Source organism: Nycticebus coucang, chromosome 9 (genome assembly GCF_027406575.1).
Source record: "Nycticebus coucang isolate mNycCou1 chromosome 9, mNycCou1.pri, whole genome shotgun sequence".
Taxonomy (NCBI): domain Eukaryota; kingdom Metazoa; phylum Chordata; class Mammalia; order Primates; family Lorisidae; genus Nycticebus; species Nycticebus coucang.
Window position 1 is genome coordinate 33,346,968 of NC_069788.1, and position 17,211 is coordinate 33,364,178.

At 43.0% G+C, this 17,211-nt stretch overlaps 1 protein-coding gene across 3 annotated transcripts in view; it reads left to right on the forward strand.

Annotated features, from left to right (window-relative positions):
* Positions 1–17,211, forward strand: part of RCAN2 (regulator of calcineurin 2) — a 274,559-nt gene that overhangs the window by 159,356 nt on the left and 97,992 nt on the right. Inside the window, exon 1 of one of the 3 annotated variants that reach the window (XM_053603844.1) lies at positions 13,791–14,278. The exons of the other annotated variants lie outside the window; for them this stretch is intronic. Within the exon in view, the coding sequence (XP_053459819.1) occupies positions 14,192–14,278 (87 nt within the window). The 5' untranslated portion in view covers positions 13,791–14,191. Of the gene's footprint in view, positions 1–13,790; positions 14,279–17,211 lie in introns of those variants that run through there. 3 annotated transcript variants of the gene reach the window in all.

Genomic DNA, 17,211 nt, shown 5'->3' on the forward strand with positions numbered 1-17,211 from the left:
CTTTGCATTTGATCATATTGACTTAGTACAAAGATCACTCTGGCCACAGATTGCTTGCAGAATGAATTAAAGGAATGTGAAGTTGGAAGCAGGGAGAGTTAAGGGGCCACTGTCATAGCCTTACTAGTTCTCTGTTCCATAGGAGCAAAATTTAAATTCCTACCCATGTCTCACAAAGCTCTTCCTGGTCAGGCAACTAATGGGCTAGCTGTATTCCCCACTCCTAATTCCCAACTCCACCTGGGCACGTCTACAGTATTGGGCAACTCGTAGCTTCTCATACCTCAGTACCTCATCCCATGCTACCATATACACATAGAATGTCATCTCTCCGTGTGTCTACCCATCTAGAAAGCAAAGATGCCACTTACCTTGCAAGGTCCAGCAAAATGTGACTTCATTAGAAAAAACACCTCTAACTCCCTTCCCCACACCACTTAAATATTCTTTTTCCTATGCTTATACTACCGTTTATATTTTCACATTATTTATGGCAAATATAAATTATATTGCATTGTATCACATCACATCATATTAGATTATAATTTTTCATTCCCTTCTACTGAGACCTCCTTGAAGAAAGGGACGGTGACTTGTCATCTTTTATGATCAGTGCTTCGTTTTATACAGGACACATAGTATATTCAATAAATAGTCATTGTGTAAATGGATGGATGGATGGATGAAGTGCATAGGAAACAACCCAAGCAAAGGAGAAGGCTTTTAGTAATAGGGCATGTGTCAAGAAGCTTAGTTTATTTGGAGAATAGGATATGTGAAGATGAGTAGTTGGAAAAAAAACATTGGGAGGAAAAGGTCAGTAGCACTGTATAAAGAAAGCCTTTAAATAACTTTAGCACTGTACAAAGAAAGCCTTCATTCTACCCACAATGAAAAAGCAGTGGAGGTATTCGAGCCAGGGGAGTGATTCGATTGAAACTGGTTCACACAATGGGAAGCAGAGCGGCTAGGAGGCTGAGTCTGGATCTTTGTTATTTCTGAGCTGCCCAGCATCCCGGCATACTTTATATATTGGGGAAATCTCTATGGCGGAGTTACCACTTGCCACCAAGAGTCTGTGAAGACTAAAATTTCCCTAACCAGGTCTCCTGGCAATTGGGGTTGGGGCACATGACTAAGGCTTGACCAACTGAATATCACACCCAGAACCTTCACTCCAGGGAGTAGGAGGCAAAGTCCCAGGTGTAATTAGACATCATTTATAGCAGCAAAGGAAGAGTGAAGAGCCAGCAGTTGGGAGTTCCAGCAGTGATGTCCTAGCTACACTATTATCTGGAGCGTCACTTGGGCTGTTGTCTGTGGCATTTTAGACCTTCTTGGCTCCTACCTACTTTCTGAAGCTATTTTCCAAAAGTCTTGTAAATTCTGTAAGAGCTATCTGATAGTCCCCAATATGTTACTTTTTTTGCTAGTTAGCCAAAAACAGTTTCTGTCATTTGCATCCAAGAGCTCTGACAGGTATAGGTATTGAAATAGTGTGGACCTTGGCGGGTGCCTGCCCAGCATCCATCCCCTCCTAATCCAGTTTTTTACTTATATATCCTTCCATTTCCAGGCAATCTATGGACTTCACAAACAACTAATGCCATTCTTCATTCTAGGAGAGTGTCCAAGTTGGCAAAATCCAATTAGCACATTCCCAATCCCAACCACAAGTCATGTTCAGAAGTGAACAGGTGTCCTTAATGTTTCAGGTGTGGAATAAATAAAGGCAGAGATCGCTACTGGCAGCCATCCTGGGAATCAGATTTAGCATGACACTGACCTTCAGGAGACAGAGCCAAAAAGGTAGAGCCCTGTGATAACTTCATCGAGCCTCTGGATCAACCAGCTCTGAGCCTCAGTCCAGCCATGGACTGCCGACACAAGAAATCAAAGCTGACTGAAGCTATGATGCGGGGTGACTGGGGTGGAAGGTGCTGTTACAGTCAAAACAAGGAGCACAGGAAGAGGCTTGGTGGGAAGATGAGATGATCAGGTCTAAAAATGGTACACTTGCTCTTCCAAAAATATTTTTGTGCTTTAAAATTCTTTAAATTCAAATAAAGAGTAAGACTCATCAAATCATTCCACATATTTACACCTCAGACTACAGTGTGGGCATTTTAAACGGAGTAAAAATAGCTGCAAAGAAGGGAAATTATTCTTAGGCGTGTGCACTGTTTTTCTCATGCTATAGGTTTTAGCATGAGAAGGAGAACAGTGGTATGGTGAAAAGGGATGTTTCTAGAGTTTAGACTAGCTGAAATTATAGCAGTATGATGATCATCTCCTTCCCTAATTAGTACCAATAAAGACTATTATCAAGAGCGGCGCCTGTGGCTCAGTGAGTAGGGTGCCGGCCCCATATACCAAGGGTGGCGGGTTCGAACCCGGCCCTGGCCAAACTGCAATAACAACAAAAATAACCAGGTACTGTAGCCGGCGCCTGTAGTCCCAGCTACTCCAGAGGCTGAGAAAAGAGAATTGGCTAAGCCCAGGAGTTGGAGGTTGCTGTGAGCTATGATGCCACAGCACTCTACCAAGGGTGACAAAGTGAAAACTCTGTCTCTAAAAAGAAGAAATAAAATAAAGACTACTATCAATTATCACTTTAAATAACAATCTCAATCTCTCAATCTTGCATCCTTCTCCTTTTTGATATTTTTGGTAATATAAAGATTAATGCTAATAGCTAAAGATTGAGTGAGCAACTGCAGATGTGTATCTCATTGTGCTGTGTAAAACTGATCATAATTTACTTTTGCTACCTATGTAACTAAGTTATTTCAGATAAATTTACCACAATATTCCTAGGCTTAGAACTTTAGAATCCCCTTCAAGCATTTCTTCCCACCTCTCCCTTTCCCTTTGTTTCAGCAGTTCTCAACCCGTGGGTCGCGACTCACAGGAACTGTATTAAAGGGTCGTGGCATTAGGAAGGTTGGGAACCACTGCTTTATTTGGTACCTCAAACCTACTTCCCTCATCACTTCATTCTCCAAACCTTGATAGCCAATTAATTGTTAAATCCTAAAGTTTAACACTCTCCGTGTGAAGTGTTTCTCATACCTATTCCACTTCTTTTATTAAAATTGTATATCCATAGTCCAACCCCTTATCATCTCTGGCAAGAATTTTGGAATCACCAACATTTATAATTCTGTACTTCAGTTCAACCTACTGTAGAGTTCTTCCCGTGAGCCTTTGTATCCTATACCTTACTAAGTGAAATATACTCACTCTTTGCCCTGACACTCAAAATACTCATCTATGTAGCCATGACCCTCCTTCCTATCTCATTACGACTCATCACTGCTCTGCTCAGACTTTCCATTCCAGCTAACTGAGCTATTTCCTGGTCTTTAAACAAACCCCTAAGTCTGCTAAGACCTTGATCCATCCTTAGTTCTCCCTAGCATCAATATCTAATGGCCTTCTCTTTCACTGAAGCCTTTTTTGATTTTATCAGTAGATGAGACCTTTCATCTTACTAACAGAATGGCCAAGTGATGTACAGTGGAGGGAAAAAGGAGAAAACTTTATTTTCAGAGTAACATGTCAGGGAATGAGGAACACAACGTCCCAGGGAACCGTAAACACGTGTTCCACGGAAAAGAAGAAAATAGCAGCAAACCCCCTCCCAAGAGGGTTTGTTTTACACGTATATTCATCAAGGTTTGGGAATATCACTGAGTATGCATAGAGAAAGTGTAGCACATGTGTAGTGAATTATCATATATGTGACTACATGCCATGTTCACGTGGGGCAGGGTTTTAACATTAAAATGAGATGGAATTTGGATCTTTATATGGAAAGGTGAAACTAGGCAGCATCAAGAAATTTTACACACAGTCTCTATTTATGGGCTGGAACTGGAATAGGGTCTGTAGCTTTTTATCAGAAAGAGTATTTGTAAGGCTGGTCTTCTGCCCAATCGGTGCTTATGGCAGGACCCTCGAGGCAGGGGGTCTAGAACAGCTTTTCGGCCTAGCTGCGGGAGGAATACTCTGTGGCAATTAACAAACCTTCAAGTAGTTAGCAGTGCACAGGAATGTGACTAACCCTTTTTCCTGCTGTGGCTACTTAATTTTTTCTTGAGGGTCTCATTTTAGCCATAGAGAGTCCATCTCATCTGTCAGCTGGGGGTGCAATATTGACACAGTTGACAGTCTCTTTAAGGACTTACTATGTTGCTGGCACCACCTTCCCCTTGGAGATAAGACTTTGAGACCTTACCTGCATACCACCATCCTTTCTGTCTCTGACAGCCTCCAGTCTAGCCCCTGAGTTCACTTTTCTATTTCTTCAGAGTCTCCAGCATTACTCATTGCTACTTAGAGGATTCAATTAAAAAAAATTCAGCCAGGGTGGCACCTGTGGCTTAGTGAGTAGTGCGCCAGCCCCATATACTGAGGGTGGCAGGTTCGAACCTGGCCCGGCCAAACTGCAACAAAAAATAGCAGGGTGTTGTGGTGGGCACCTGTAGTCCCAGCTACTTGGGAGGCTGAGGCAAGAGAATCGCTTAAGTCCAAGAGTTTGAGGTTGCTGTGAGCTATGAGGCTACGGCACTCTACTGAGGGTGACAGAGTAAGACTCTGTCTCAAAAAAAAAATTCAGCCAAATTTATTTCTATCCTGCTGAAGTTGCTTTGAGATGCCAACTTCTTTCCCTCCTACCTTTGCTACTTTCTGTTTCAGCCTTCACATCGTCACTGGAATTCTTTCCAAAGTGCAGATGTGTTCACATTCTGTCCTCCAGAATGTTAATGTTTGTATAGCTGAGAAGTTGAGAAGTTAAGAGTTTATACTTTGGAGACAAGCCATTTGGATTTAATCTTGTTCTACCACTGCCTAGCTATTTGACTTTGGGCAAATTATTTCATGTCTAAATGGGGCCTACTGTGAAGTTTAAATACCCGAATGCATATGAATGTTTGTAGAATGATTCACAAAGTTAGCCCTTAGGAAATGACAGTGTGATCGGATGATAAAGTCCAAGTTTCAACTGAGACACCATAAAATAATAAATATAAAATTCTAAACAGAAGTAGATGAAGCACAAAAATGCAAATTTTCAAAGCAGGGGGCCCAAAAAATATTGTGATAGATCCACAACCTACAAGAGAGTTTAGTGAGATAAAAGGGGTTGGAGATGGGAAGAAGATTCTGTGCCAAAGCTTTCTTTGCAGAAATTTCTACTGAAACTCCTGCTCTTACCTCAAGAGGGAGGTTTGGGATGGTGCCAGTTCTTCACCTCAAGACTGACGGGGAAAAGGAGACACCTTCTATTCCATGAGCCATTTGGTGACCTTACTATCTAGTTCGTGATGACTAAGTCACACTCGATTGCTCCCCTTTATTTAATTAGAGGTCATTTGTGAATGTGTACAGGCTAAGATTTTTTGTTGTTTTAGTGACAGAGACAATATCTGAATTAGGTTGAGCAAATGGATATGAGACCCAGGGAAGGCCAGGGTGCCACTGGCCTTCAGAGAAACTGAAAGTGAAGATTTTGATGCTCCCAGAATTTCCTTTCTCCCCTCCATCTACCTCTGTTTCTTTCTGCTTCTGACTGAATTTAGCTTCATTCAAAGGCAAGGGTGAAAACCATGGCCAGCAGCAGTCCTCCCCTTCTGGCACCACAGGGACTGGTGCTCTTGACCCAGTTTGGGTTTGGAGAATCCCCGTGAGAGGTCTGACTGGCCAGACCTGGTCATGGCCTCCTTTGGATGAATCCAGTGTAGGAGGAGGAAGAGGAACAGCTGCAAAGAACACAGTGCCCAGAGACGGGGGTGCTGAGCTAACACCCCAGGTCTTTTCCTCACTGCGATTTTTCAAGTATGTCAGCTTCTTAGGCGTGGTGCTGCCTGGAGTGGATGGACCACCCGATTCAGATATCAAGGATGGGAAAGAGGAGATATGTCTTCCTACAGAAGGCATCGAGGCAGGGAGTAGACTCCTGGACCTAGGGAGGAGAGTAAGGCAAAGAAGAAATAACAGTGGCTTCTTAGGGGTGCTGCTCAGGAACCAGCTATGGGTATGATGTCTGTGGAGTCTCCGCAGATGTAGGTGCTGACTGGGCAGTGGTGGGACACACCCTGAGTCTGCCTGTGAGCGTTGCAGCTGTCACTTGTCATGGACCTTCTGAAGAATGGGGTGGAGGGAGATTGCATTCTGCATCCTTCCTTCTCTCTTTTCATCATCCCTCTTCTCATGGACCTTGCCTACCCCCACTTCACCTTCCCCATTTTTGTGTGACCCAGTCACCTGCCTTGGCCTTGACCTCCCTTCTCAAGTTGACTCTCTTTTATAGGGACTTACTCTGTAGACTTCTTTCTTCCTATGTTCTCAGTAGTACTTACTGTCAGCTAGCTTTCAGAGCCAGGAGTCTCACTCATTCATTGATTCATTCATCTAACGCAAGCACTGAACTCTGGCTGCACGGCAGGCCCTGTGCTGAGGACTCTCGGACGCAGCAATGGACTAAAAAAGATCCCTGTCCTCGTGCAGCTGGCGTCCCATGGGGGCGAGACATGGCAGCCATGCCAATAAATATCAGTATGTAGCATCATTTAGAAGTACGTGCTTGGGAGAAAAATAAAGCAGCCATGGAAATAGTGAGTGGGCAGATCAGGGCAGCCTCTCAAGGAGGGACATCTGAGCTGGCTGCTGTGGAAGAGAGAGCCCTGCTAGGGTTGGGGAAATAGTGTTCTCCACAGAGGGAACACCAAGTGCAAAAGCCATGGTGAAAATGTATTTGGCAGGTAATGAACAGACCAAAGTGAGTTATCGTAGAAGAAGAAAGGTAAACAGCTTTTAACCATATAAACGAACACCCCACCTTGCTCTTAATAAGAGTAATGTAAGCTAAAAAGCTCACTGAGGACTGTAGCATGTGTTAAGAACTTTTTGCTTATTAGTGGCAGAAACAGAATCTAAATTAGCTGGTAAAAAGATAAGGGAGGCATGGATTGGGACGATGCTGGATGGGTTCACATATGGGAATATCCTTGTGCGTGCCTCTAGAAAGAGAAATGTGTATCAGAGCTTCCCTGAGATAACCACATCTTACCCACCAGGTGGGCAGGTGTCCAATGCACATTGCCACACATGCTGTGGGAAAACAAACTTTTTCATAAGTTGCTGGTGGGAAATCAAATTGGTACAATTCCTGTGAAGAAGAATTTGGCCAAAGCTGGCAAAATTACACGTGCATCTGCCTTTTAACCCAGCATATCCACTTGTAAAATCTTCTCTGAAGAGACAGAGGCAAAATATGAAAAGGCGTGAGCACAGTCAACCCTTGCCTGCATTACTTAATGGCAAATGACTGGAAACAACCCAAATCTCCAACAGTGGGGGACTAGTCACCCCAAATTTGGTAAATTCACATAGTGGAAGACTAAACAAATGTGTTAAGGAAAAGGACCGTTTCTACATATTGCTGATGGAGTAATATCCAGGGTCACGTTATTTAGTAATAAAAGCAAGACAGAGCAAAGTGTGCAAAATAGGCTATGATCTATCTAAAAAAGAGAAGAAAAATGACATACACATATACTTGTTGGGATTTTTTTTAATTAGAGAAGAGATAAACAATAAGGGCTTACAAAAGGGAGAGGGAGTGTGGGGGAGGACCCAGGAATAGAAACTAGATTTCTTTTTAGATGTGTCATTTTGAGTTTTAAACCATGAAATATAATATTTTATGTAATTATAACACAATGAAATACAAAGGAAAAAACAATCCTTAAGAATCAAAAATAAAATGAAACAAAGGAAGCTAATTTAGTATCTAGTTGGCGTACTAGAGAAAGTATTCTACATCACCATACGACAAGAATATGTATATCCTTTATAGCAGCCGTTCTCAACCCCCCTTTGGGGTCTCCTGCATATCAGATATTTACATTGCAATTCATAACAGTAGCAAAATTACAGTTATGAAGTAGCAACGAAAATAATTTTATGGTTGGGGTCACCACAACATGAAGAACTGTATTAAAGGGTCTAGGAAGGTTGAGAACCACTGCTTTATCGGATATACTCTAAGGACAAAAAGAACTAGAAAAAAATCTTAAACTCTTTCGGGTAGCATTAATATCATGATTCTGACACTGTTGTGCATGTGGTGTGTGTGGAGTATGTCAGATGACTTTGTTGTTAATAAGAACCAAGACATTTGGTGTAGACGAAAGGGGATTCAGGTGTAAGAAGGAAGCATTTTTTGCAAAAACCCTTTAGTCTTAAATTATAATTGTAATGATCAGTCAGAACGCATGATGTATATTGTCTTTAGAATACATTTATGTTTCCTAGCTCTGTCCACTGAAAAGACTTATAATCAACACCCAACTCAATACAAAGAGCACCTCTAAGCATATAGATTGTGATCTTAAAATACATTGAAATACTTACTCAATGGAACTGGGGTTGCTTGGAGAAATGCCCGACTCCTTATCTACTCACAAGGCAGGAAATGAACAAGATGAGCTTGGAACATCTTGTCATACCAGAAGGTACGGTAGCCCTCAAAGACAAGAGATTGTCAGAGGACCCAAGAGCCAACCTGATTAAACTACCACTAGCCAAAGACAGGCAATTTGAGCATCACTAAGATGAAACTACAATAGCTTAAACCCCACCAAATATGTTTCATCCATGAGTTCTTTGGACCTTCATCGAAGGATAATAGAGCTGCAAGTCATTAAAAAAATTAATAAGGAGAAAGAATCGAGGGGTTATTTTGTCTGTCTTACAAAAATTCTGGTTCAGGGAAACTCAATGGTAGATGGGATGTAGTTCCTCTTAATGGAACTATTCCATGAATAAATGAAGAAGGAACATCGTCATTTTGCAACTCCTAATGAATGAATGCCCATAGGCATTGAACACAAAAGGCACTAACATCACAACAGCCAGACAGCTAGACCCCGGGTATCCACACATACAGGTCCACGGTGCCATCTGGGAAGAAGCCTCGCCAGACCTCAACCTCTTCAGTCTTTGGATATAACCAACAACCTACAGATGACAGAGAAATCAGTTAAATGTCACTATGGGGAGTATGTCAAGAACATCCAGAGCAGCGGAGATTCTATAGGACAAGTAACATGGTTTTGTCACCAACAGCAAACTGTTAGGAAGGAACAGAGAAGAAATGGAGAACTCTATACACTAAAGGAGACATGAGAGGGGCAGCAGTTTGGATCCCAGTTCAAATAAGGAAATTGTTAAAGAGGAAAGAAGAAAAGAGAAGGGACACCAGGATGGGACTTAGGAGGTAGGGAAAGGATGGGAGATGAGCGGCCATCGCAGCACAGTGGGAAAAAGGCAAACCCTGGCAGGACACTTGGTGTTCGTAAGGAATTATTTGTGCTTTTTGAGATGTGTGATGATAGATCTTGTGATTTCAAAAGAGGAACCCTTTGTCTTTTGGTGATATATCATGAAATACTTATAGATGGAATGACACATCACACATCTGCTTGAAAATACTCTGGAATGAATATGGAAACAGGTGGAGACAAGAAGCAGTGGCTCTAAGATTTGAATTTGCATCAGAATCACCTGGGGGGCTTATTCAAATACAGATACTGGCATCACCTTCAGAATGTCAGATTCTGTCTTGGGCAGGGCCCAGGAACCTGCATTTCTAGTAAGTTCCCAAGTGAAGCTGATGCTGTTTGTCTGGGGAACACACTCTGAGCACCAGTGTCAGGGACGAGGCAAGCCTGCACCTGGGTAGTGGGTCCATGAAGGCTCGTTACTGCATTCTGTCTACCCCTAAATGGGTCCGAAATTCTCTATAATAAACGTTAAAAACCAACTTAAGTATCCAGAAGGACACAGAAGAAGCAAAGCCTTTGACAACGCAGAGCTATAATGGGAGCTTCTGTGCTCATTTGCAAAACAGATCTGGCCGCTGCTGCCACAGCCACCTCTGAGATTGGGAGGTGAGCAGCACCCCTGCCCAGGTGGAGGTGAGTGCATCAGGTCAGCTGTCCATCCTTTTAGAGACGTGCCTGGGAGGAGGGGAAATGGCCCCAGTCCATGGGGTCCGTGCCTACTGTCTTCCTCAATGTGGTCAGTCAGGAGAAAAGCGGTGGTTTGGATGAATCCCAAGTTTCTGGATACTTCCACTGGAAAGGACACTCCTGAGCAGACCTGTGCCAGGAATCAGCTACCAGCGAGCAGGGTTATCACGAAACTCACCTGCTCTTACACCCCCACTACAAGGACCTGCTGGTAACGCCTAGGTCAGGAGGCACCTCCGTTGGTTTGAGTCCCTCTGCTTGCCTTTTAAGATCCATTCCTGTGTTTATGTATTTATCCTCAGATGTTTATCAGAGTGACTCCTAAGTCTTCTGGCCCCTGGGAATATAGCAGGGAATGGAACAGGCAAGCATCTCCACTTTTATGGTGACAAAGTTCTAGTTAGGTAGACAAGCAATGGACAAATAGAAAAATAAAGGAACAGAAGAATTCCAGGTAGTGTAAGTGCTAGGGATGACGTTAAGAGGGAGAAGCCGGGCTAGTGATTGACTCTGTGTCTGTGGCACGTGCACACATGTTTAATTTTAGCTGATTGGGGAGGACTTCTCCAAGGAGATGTTGTCTGAACTGAGATCTATTAATAGATAAGAAGAAGCTATGAGAGATCTGGATATTTTCAGACGGAGGAGTGAGTAGCAAGTACAGAGGGCCTGAAGTAAGAAACAGCTTGACTTACCCCACCCCCGGGACTGAGCGGTGAAAAGTAAAGGTGAGAATGGAGGAGATAAAGTGGGAGATCAGTCAGAGGCCAGTGTTTATAGGGCCGAGTAGCCATTAGCAGGGTGCTTCCGTGTCTACACACCCCCAAGCTGCCAGTCATCCCCCAGCTGTGAAGAGGACGTTCTCTCTAGAGAAACAGATTGCTGTGTTAACAGGAAAGCCCCCCAGGGTCTCTAGCCGGTTAGAAAATGACTGTATTATAAACATATAGACAATTGAATTGTATCGTATAAGGAATTTGTTGAACCAATCTATTGAAAACCTCATGATTTTATTCCAGAGTCCTGGGAAAGAGCCTTTGCCCGCAAACCATCTGCTTTTGATGCCTCTAGCCTAAAAACACTATTTGCTCAACTTAAAATTCTGTCTGCTATTAAAATACAGATTCCTCTGGAATGGATAACAGTAAGAGTTAATAGTTATTTAACACTAATGTAGATGAGCTGAGAGCTGTGTCCTTGAAAAAATGTTTTAAAGAAGGAATGTATAAAATTAGTGGGTGCTTGAGTAGCAGGAAAGAATCTCTAGGGAAGAATCAATCCGAAAGGGGAAAACGGAGGCTGTATAAGAAAAAAAAACTGCCAATGTTACAATTTTGAGTTAGAGTTTTACTTCCTAGATAAACTAATGTCCTCTGGCCAAGACTTGTCACAGCAGGGCTCTTTTTTTTTTTTTTTTTTTCTTTTTGCAGTTTTTGGCCAGGGCTTGGTTTGAACCCGCCACCTCTGACATATGGGGCTGTCGCCCTACTCCTTTGAGCCCACAGGCGCTGCCCTGGGCTCTTATTCTTAAAATGACACATGTGTATCCTTAACAGCTTTTCCCTAAACACAAAATGTGAAACAATTCATAGAGCCCTTTAAGTGAACAGAGGATGATTAGAATGTGTCGCCCCTCCCATTGCCCTGGCTCCCTGATTGGCTGTGGACATACATGGGGGACTTTATCTGGGTGGATGAACCACCACTGCTGTGGTCTAATGTTTCTGTGAGTGTGAAGCGGGGGTGAGCTGGAGCAGCTGCAGTGAAGAGAACACACACATCTCTTCCTAACTTTGCTTTCACTGATTTCACCTTGATTGCTTGAAATCAGCCACAGTGAGAATATTTACACCACAGAAATTGACTAATGATACAAATTGGAATTTTTCTTTTCAGAGAGCTGACTGTTAGATATTTACCAGCATGCTACTTGTATGAAACTTAAAATTTTAAGGCTTTGCCATAGCATATAAAAAAATACCTATTTCTTTGTTTTGCCTCTTGAACAGATGCCAGTGGTACTAAAAATCTTATTCATCTTTCTAGACAGTTTTTACAATTGAGCTATACTTCCTGCAGGTAGAGACCCCATTTACCTTCTCGAAAGCCTTGCCTGGCCCTCGAGGGGTGGCCAAATAGATGCTTCAGGCCCTCAGGTTTTGTACTGTCTGGCTCTTGCCACCTTGTCTATTTGAGGCTCCAGTCAAATCTAACCCTCAGTGTGTCTTCCCCCCCACCCCATACCTTCATCTTTCATCCCGCCCAGTATTTTTAGTCTGCTGTGGAGGGCTCCTCTCCCTCTTCTTCTCTGCCTACCAGATTCACACCTGTGTTTCAAGTTCAGAGCAGAGGTCTTACCCTCCTCTTCAGTGTTCATCTGCTGCTCTAATGTGGCATCAGCATCCATTGCTCTTTCTCCAGTGCTCCCCCCCTGAGCACAGGGCTGTACCTCTCCAGCCACCATCACTGCTGCCTTGTGATAAGGGTTTGTCTCCAGGTCTTATCTCCTCCTCTGGATTTTAAGATAGTGAAGTTTATGTTTTCATCATTTTATCCTGGTGCAGATCTTCGCTCATAGCTACCACTCAGCAAGTGTTAATTGAATTGTATGCATATAAGACTTCATATTCCCCATAGTGCCCTGGACAACATAGTAAGTGCCACATAAGTGCATGTACACACACACACACACACACACACACACACAATTTCATCAGTCTAAACATCTGTGTCTGTGGGCTGATTACCTTTTGCATGGAAAATACCTTCTTGAGGGAAACACTGGGCTCCAACATAATCCAATGAGAACCAACCACAAAACTTCTACCCTTTGTCTGAAATGTCACCTTTCTCATCTGCATGCAAATTTGGAAGGCTTTGTCCAAGCATGAGTTAGAAAAGCAGAAAAGTGCCAACCCATTCTAAATTATGAGGCACTGAAGATGCGCTGGACCTCCTACTCAGACTAGATCCTGCTGAAAGGTTAGTGAGTTTTAATGGGATTCAAATAACTAACGTTAAAACAAAAACCAATCTGGAATTTTTCCTTTGCTCCACTTATACCATAAAAGAAGGCTGTTCCCATTTGGTTGATTTATCCATTAAACAAATACCAACTTCTTGGGTCAGGCACTCTGCTAAAGGCACAAGATGAAAAGGTGAATTGTCCCTGGCCCCGTACTTTAGGGATTCACGATCAGGAAAAGAGACACATTTAAAGTCTCAGGCGAAGTAGAGCCCCGAGGATCTGACAATGACCCACATCAGTGAGTTTGTCCATTAGACCCTGCCATCTGTCCCCACATGAGACATTTGCTGTAACTCCTTTCCACAGACTGCTTGTGGTCGGAATGACCTTGGAGACAGCCTGAAATCCCAAGCTTGGAATAGTGCTGTTAGACTTACTGGTCTGCACTTATGTGCTTCAAATAGAATTGCCACAGACCTCTAATTATCTCCTCTTACCATGCTGCCTGAATGACTGACGACCAGCTCTTTTGTCCCTTCAAGAATGGATTTCTATTCAGCCCATGCCCGGGATGCATTAGGACGCATGTGTGGCTGCTCCGAGTGGCACAGAGCAATTAACAGAAGCCAGGCAATTTGCAATATGCCTCAACTTCCTGCTCATCTTTGAGGCAGAAAATTGTCAGACCTTAACCTCTGGAGGCCCGTCTGCAGAATTACACCTCCCCCCACCATCAAAACAGAACCTCTGGTGTCAGATTCCTCCCCACCCCCCTGCTTTTTGCAAACATAAGCACTCCGCTGCAACAACAAGGATGACTCAGTTCCTAGCTAACGCTGCCTGAATTGATTTAGTCTGAGTTCAGATTTAGCACATAATCATGTTCAATTTGCTCCACTGCACTGCCTAGAGATAAAAGGCTTGGAGAAAAAAAAAAAAAAAAGCTTCAGCTTGTGTCAGTCTTTGTGGTGATGTCATTGCCATGAGCGAGCCGGGCCGTTCGTTACTCTGCTGTGCTGCCTCAGACGCCAGGGCTGCGTGTGGGCTCCAGAGCCCAAGCCTCCAGCCGTCCCCAGAGCAAGGCAGCAGCCGGCCTGGCCACAGCTATATCCTCCTCGAGGCTCTTCCCTTCACTCACAACTCTGAGGTTGCCTAACTCTCTATTAAAAATTCAGAAGGGGGGATGCCAGCCCCTAGCATGGACTGTGATGTTTCCACTCTGGTTGCCTGTGTGGTGGACGTCGAGGTCTTTACCAATCAGGAGGTTAAGGTATGCACCTGCAATCATATTTTCATTGTTGCTGTTACTGAAGCTGCCTGGCAGAGCCTTTTTAGCTTAAAGAAATAAGACTTCAGTTCATAGTTTTCAGCTCACAGTCTGCGCTAGAACTGTGTGTGGTGAGTGCATGGCTTCATTAAATGGAATAAGTTAGGAGAGGGGACAGCATGTCATTTTTGAATGTGATGAGGTCTGCTATTGTCTGTTTTCTCTTGTCTTTTCTATTAGGTGATCCCTGCTCAGTTCTTTCCCTGTAGGCGTGTTTTCATATTCTCTTATGTTTGTCCAGAGGAGAATTTGCCAGTCCTTAATGTCGACTGGGGTATTGAATCAATAATTAAATGAAAAAAGCACACATAATAAACACCACATCCAGGACACCCAGACAGTGAGACAATAACCTCCTCCTGGCATGTCACTTAAATATCCTGTGATGTGGTCCTCCAATTGCACAAAAGCTTCTCTACAGATGGCAGTTTCAATCTCCAGCCCTCTGGAAATTGAAGTTGGTGAGCAGATGCCCAAATTTTCTTGGTCAGGCAAAAGAAGCAGTCATTTTCCTTGTACAGTGGTCCATACAGAAAGTTCAGGCATGAATACATTTTGCATCTTAAGACATAATATTACACACACTGGTCCTCACTGGTTGCCTGCAGCATTTGTTGAATTGTTACAGGTAATTGTCCTCCGATGATACTCATCCTCTCTTCTTTTTCCATTTGGTTTCCTACGGTGAAAAAGATCCCGTACTTGTAAAATGGGAATGTTTATTTCTTCCCTCAATTTAATAAAAGAAGCTTTCTTATTTAAACAGTTCATACACATACCCGAAAGGACAGTTGTTCATTGTGTGGTAGGAGGAATTAAAGGGGGGTTATGTTCCATCATTATTTACCATCCATGCCTTACTCTTTTCTCAAAGGAAGACCCTGAATTCTTTATTGCTGGGTGTCCAGGTGACACCCAGGTGGCTCACAGGTGGGGATTTATGTGCTACTAGCATAACACACAGCTATGTCATTCAAGATCATAGCTTTTAACAATCTTTCGACTTGGATTCAATACTCTGGTCTCTTATGCTTGCGTTATTGTAAGTACGTGGCCCTGTATTTACCAGTTCTTATGCCAGCACTGTGGAAGTGTCTACACCTGTCATAGAAAGGTTTGTAAAATAAGAATAGAAAGGTTTGGTACTGCCTATGATTGCGTCTAGAATGAAAACATGCACACAGAGACCCACAGTCCTGTCAGAAGCACTCCCAGAAGAGAGCCGTCCTCAAAGCAACCCTTGTGGTTTAAAGCCAGCGTGAAATCCAGTGCGGGTAACTGAGTAGAGAGGCATCTTCCAGCTGCCATCGGCACAGAATTCTCTGTGTGGCGAGCAAAACTTCACAGTTCTCCATCATCCTTCATTGTTCTCTGCTGTTTACACACTTACCCTAAGAATGTCACAGCGTTATATAGTCTAAACTTTTGTGGTTTAAGAAATAACAGGGATAAAATATGTATTAAAAATCTGCAGTGTGCCAGACATTGTGCTTCTATAGGAAGGGGTTTAAAATGTGCTTCATGATATATGTATCAATGGCATTGGCTTAAAAACAGCCACTTGCTCAAGATTTCTTAAAGACAGAGAATGTTCTGTATTATCAAGGGGACACAAAATTCTTACAGATGGTTATATTTGAGTATTTGGGATGGCTTTGTGGAAAAAAATGGTACTTAAAGATGGGAAGATTTTATAAGCAGGAGGGAAGGCATACCATTCTGCAGTTGAGTGAGTCAACCCTTTCCATTGCAGTAGCTTCTCTGTGAGAGAGCAGAGGGGACAGGGAGGGGAGGGGAGGCAGGGCCAGGGTGTGAGCTGCTGATGCCGTCCCTCCTCAATTTATGGGATCTGGGGAGGGGGACTCCCCCTGAAAGTTATGTTACATGTTCTTAGTGCTAATAGCTCTGAATCCTGATGGATTTGTTTCTTTTGGATAAGCTACCTAGTCTTTCTAAGCCTTAGTTTTCTCATCTGTAATGTGGGGATAATAGTAATTCCTACTTTATTGTTCTAGTGCAGGTGTCCTCAAACTTTTTAAACAGGGGGCAAGTTCACTGTCCCTCAGACCATGGGAGAACGGGACTATAGTTTAAAAAAAAAAACTATGAACAAATTTCTATGCACACTGAACATATCTTATTTTGAAGTAAAAAAAAAACGGGAATAAATACAATCATACCGCCTCATGTGGCCTGCGGGCCGCAGTTTGAGGACCCCTGGTCTAGTGGGATTAAAGAGAATTATACATGTGAAATAATTAACACAGTGGCTGACTCACATCTCATATTCAGTGCTTGGTAAATGTTAACTCCTACCATCATCAACCTTGCCATCTTTTTAGACGTTCTCTGAATGTGGTAAGTTACTTTTGCCAGTTTATTGGACTGTCCTAACTCCATCTGAGTTTACAGCGGCAGTCCAGGACCCAGCAAGTGTCACACACACACAAACACACATGCACAAACACACACACACACGCTAGCCACATAGAAGCCATGGCCTTCCATTTCAGACATTAAATCATTTAATATAAAGTGGTGACATTATTATTAATCAAAAAATCTACTTTGTGCTTATTAAAATGAGAGAAAATGAACAAATTAAGGGGGGGGGCAAAGAGATGTGTTACAAAAACTTACATGCTCTGTGTTTGAAACTGACCATTATTTATTATCATGAAGTGAGATTCAAATGTAAAATTCTGGGCATTAAATGAAGTTTCCCCAAGGATGTTCTTATTTTTCATTAATTGCTAATAGCGGATAAACAGTGGAGCCAAGGGTTCCTTTCTTCCAAGTCTTTAATATTTACTGTCAGAGAAGAGGGAAGTGTGTGGTTGTGTCTCACCTACCTGCAGCCAGCTTGCTTGATCTCA